General features: G+C 34.5%; 2 protein-coding genes across 2 annotated transcripts in view; one reads left to right on the top strand and one right to left on the bottom strand.

Annotated features, from left to right (window-relative positions):
- The window catches only part of LOC107644042 (xyloglucan endotransglucosylase/hydrolase 2-like), a 2,515-nt gene extending 1,269 nt beyond the window's left edge, over positions 1-1,246 (top strand). The window contains exons 2-3 of the mRNA XM_016347821.2: positions 195-388; positions 666-1,246. Of these exons, the coding sequence (XP_016203307.1) occupies positions 195-388; positions 666-1,071 (600 nt within the window). The 3' untranslated portion in view covers positions 1,072-1,246. The remainder of the gene's footprint in view (positions 1-194; positions 389-665) is intronic.
- Positions 1,908-2,588, bottom strand: LOC107644050 (peroxisomal and mitochondrial division factor 1-like). The gene has a single exon (XM_016347834.1). The coding sequence runs from the start codon at positions 2,586-2,588 to the stop codon at positions 1,908-1,910; it is 681 nt and encodes a 226-aa protein (XP_016203320.1).

Raw genomic sequence — 3,630 nt, 5'->3', positions numbered from 1 at the left:
CATGTATTTATATATAAATATATGGTAACTGATTTTAGGGTATAAATATAATTTTTGAATATAAATATACTCGAAGCGTGTAGCACATCAACATATATAGCCTCAAGATTCTTGATGAATTATGTGTAGCATTACTATATGTTAGTTTTGATTATTTGACATGTAATGTCGATGTTGATGGTGCGTGCATGCAGCTAAGCTCTCAAGGAGATCACCATGATGAGGTTGATCTTGAGTTCTTGGGGAACTTAACCGGAGATCCATATATGCTATCAACAAATGTGTTTGCAAATGGTGTTGGGGGTCGTGAGGTTCAATACTATCTTTGGTTTGATCCAACAGCAGATTATCACACCTATTCCATTGATTGGAGCCCTACCCGCATAATGTAAGCTAATTACACGGTGAAAACTCAAGTACAGTTAACTTTATGTGAAGTTAATAGCTAAAAGCCGTTTGATGCTAATTTAATCAAACCTGTCAAATCATTTAACTATTCTCAACTATCAACTTCATATTAAATTAAGTGCATATGAGTTTATACCTAACTAAACACTATACATTAATTTCCATTCATGCAACTTCATCTTCTAATAATATAAACATTTGTGGATTAGTTCATACAATAATATATATCTTGTTTTGTGGTGTATTTGGGATTGCAGAATCTGGGTGGACGACACTCCAATCAGAGTGATAAACAACAAAGAAATAATCGGTGTTCCATTCCCAACAAAGCAACCAATGAGACTGTACACAACACTCTGGAATGGGGATGCATGGGCAACAAGGTGGGGCCAAGTGAAGATTGACTTGTCACAAGCACCATTTATAGCAAGGTTCAAGAACTACAATGGCACTGCTTGTGTTCCAAAGAAAGGTATAGCAGATTGCAAGGGTTTTGGTGCTTCAATGAAGAAAGGTATTGACAATGAAAACAAGAAAAAGTTGAAGCAAGTTAACTCAAAGTGGGTTGTTTATCACTATTGCCGTGATTTGAGGCGTTATGCTCATGGATTACCCTTTGAATGCCGTAGGGACAACATGGCACACAGTGATAATAATCAATAAATAATAAGGGAAATGGGATTTTTGGGGAATCAATTTATTACTTTCTTAGCCTACTAAATCCTTTATTTGGTGTTTGAGGGATATATATATACGGTGGATACTCCCATGATGACATCTTCACATGAAGATAGCATTGTGAATCATTAGATGATTTGATAAAGTTGACTAAATATTTTTGATTAATCATCTAAGGATTCACAATATCATCTTCATATAAAGATGTCATTATGTGAGTATTCCCCTATATATATTATACTTATATCATTAAAAGAGGATCATATTCGATTTTACTCTTTTAAATTGTATTGTTGTACCATGTTTTATACTTAAAATATAGTATATTTAGTTCCAAAAATTATAATATTTTTCAATCATGTTACGTATATACAAAAAATCAACTACCAATCGTACTCTATCAGGTACTTCAAGAAGAAAATTGTATGTTCTATAATTCTATTACCACTTCAGTAATCATACTATATAAATGTATGTAGTACAAGAAGTTAAAAAGCTCACTCCATTATCACTTGACACTAATTGCAAGAAGATGACCAAAAAGGAAAAATAACAACTAATACTACAAAATTGAAGTGTGGAATGCTACATGAAACAAAACCAGCACTTTTCTCTTTTATGTATAAGCACATCTAAGCACTTTTCTTTAACACTAGTTGAGTTCTACAATTCATTTTGAAGAGTAAATCAGTTCACTATGTAATAAAAGAATGAATATAAGAATGTTTCTCATTTTTCAAAGGATTGAACGTAAACATTTTCTTACTTTGAGAGCTCGTTGAAATTCTTGAATTTGATCAAATCACATGCAACCATGCATTTCATCTTCTAGATTTGTGTCTTCCAAACCAAAAATAGATCATAGCAGCCACAGCAGCACTAATAGCTCCTGCTAACCCTAATCCCTTCACCACCACCGGCCACGGCGGCAACTCCAACTCCTCCTCTTCGCCGCCACATCGAGAACCTCTGCGGCCATCGAGCCCTGCCACTCCTATCACTCTCTCTGCCTCCCTAACCCTCTCTCTCAAACCAATCGCAACCCACTCCATGCACCTTGCTCTCTCCTCGCAATTCCTCAACGCCTTCTCCAATTTCTCGATCTTCTCCGTTAGGATCCCAATTTCCCCCAATTTCTCATCGATTTTCTCCATCAGCGATTGTTCAACCCTAAATCTCTTGCTTCTCTCTTTGATCTCATTTATCTCTGTGACTATGAGCTTCCGCTCCAGCTCCCTCGCCTTCATCTCACTCCGCGCGTTCTCTTGCTTCAACGCCTTCCTTTCTCTCTCTAGAACCTCAGCCAGAGTTTTTCTCTCTTCTAGAAGCTTCCGCAGCTCCGCTATGGCTTCCGACTCCGCCTCATCCTGAACCTCGTCCTCTATAATCTCCGCCACCTCCGGCACCGATTCCAAGGTCAAGTCCGACATGGAATGGTGGCGGCGAAGCGTCATTGCCCTCGCCACCTTCGCCACCGCCGCAATCTCCGGCTCCGCCTCCATCATCTTAGCATCGTCGATCTCGTCCTATCTTATTGATGCGTTTTTCTCGATCGATCACGATTTTCCCGAATTCTTCAACTGATGCAAACGAACGGATTCTGCTGCGGCGGCGCGAAGGAGCGCTCTTACGATCGAAAAGTGATATATCAGAGATCGGAAAAAAAAAACGCGGCGTTTGGTTGCCGAGAAAATCAAAAAGAAAAAAAAATGACGGAGGAAACTGTAATGTTTAAAAATCGTTAAATGATTTAATTGATTTGATTAAATTTTTATCTAACGCCTCTTAGTTAAAATTGACTGCACTTAAATTTCTGTCTTTATTTTTTGTCTATACGAAACACACAGCATTTCAATATAAATTAAAGCTAAATTAAAATGAGACCCGCGATACGCAGGGCGATAAATTAATAATAGTATATAATAAATATTAAAAATTATTATATTTTGTAGAATTAAATTAAATATGTGTAAATTATAGTTAAATTTAAAAGATATTTTATTTACAATAATTTGTAGTACAACAGATTTGGATGTTGAAGTCGTATAAAATGACATTTTTATTTAGTGGTTTGATTTTGGTATTTGTTTTATTTTGGATATTAAACTTCTAGATGTGTCTTGAATTTGTATGGTTTTCTTTCTCCTTAATCTCTTCATAGGTATGAAATCTTCGTCTGATGTTATTAATATTGGTGAAATTGGTTTATAATCAATGAATAATTTAAATTAGAAATAAAAAAATATCTTAAATAAGTAATTTTTTTAGAGTATTACCTGTTTTATTTATTGTAATGAGTGTTGAGATTCAATATTTTTTGTTAGAACAGATCTTCTGGCAATAGTGTATTGTTAATTTTTTTTTTTAAAATTAAAATCATTTACTTTGACTTTAAATATAAATGTGAGATTGTACAAATTTTTCAATTAAGATAGTATTTCAATGTTATTACTTTTTTGGAGTGTTATTAGATTTGAAGTAGTTGTGTTCAAAATTTTTTTTGTTTACATTTATTAAAAATAATATAAAAATTGTTGTAGCATT

This window comes from Arachis ipaensis, chromosome B01 (genome assembly GCF_000816755.2).
Source record: "Arachis ipaensis cultivar K30076 chromosome B01, Araip1.1, whole genome shotgun sequence".
In the NCBI taxonomy this organism is placed as follows: domain Eukaryota; kingdom Viridiplantae; phylum Streptophyta; class Magnoliopsida; order Fabales; family Fabaceae; genus Arachis; species Arachis ipaensis.
The sequence above is the reverse complement of the archived record's forward strand: the minus strand, read 5'-3'. Positions and strand labels throughout refer to the sequence as shown.

Coding starts and splice junctions, on each gene's coding strand:
- LOC107644050 (XM_016347834.1), bottom strand. CDS start 2,588: ATGGAGGCGGAGCCGGAGATTGCGGCGGTGGCGAAGGTGGCGAGGGCA.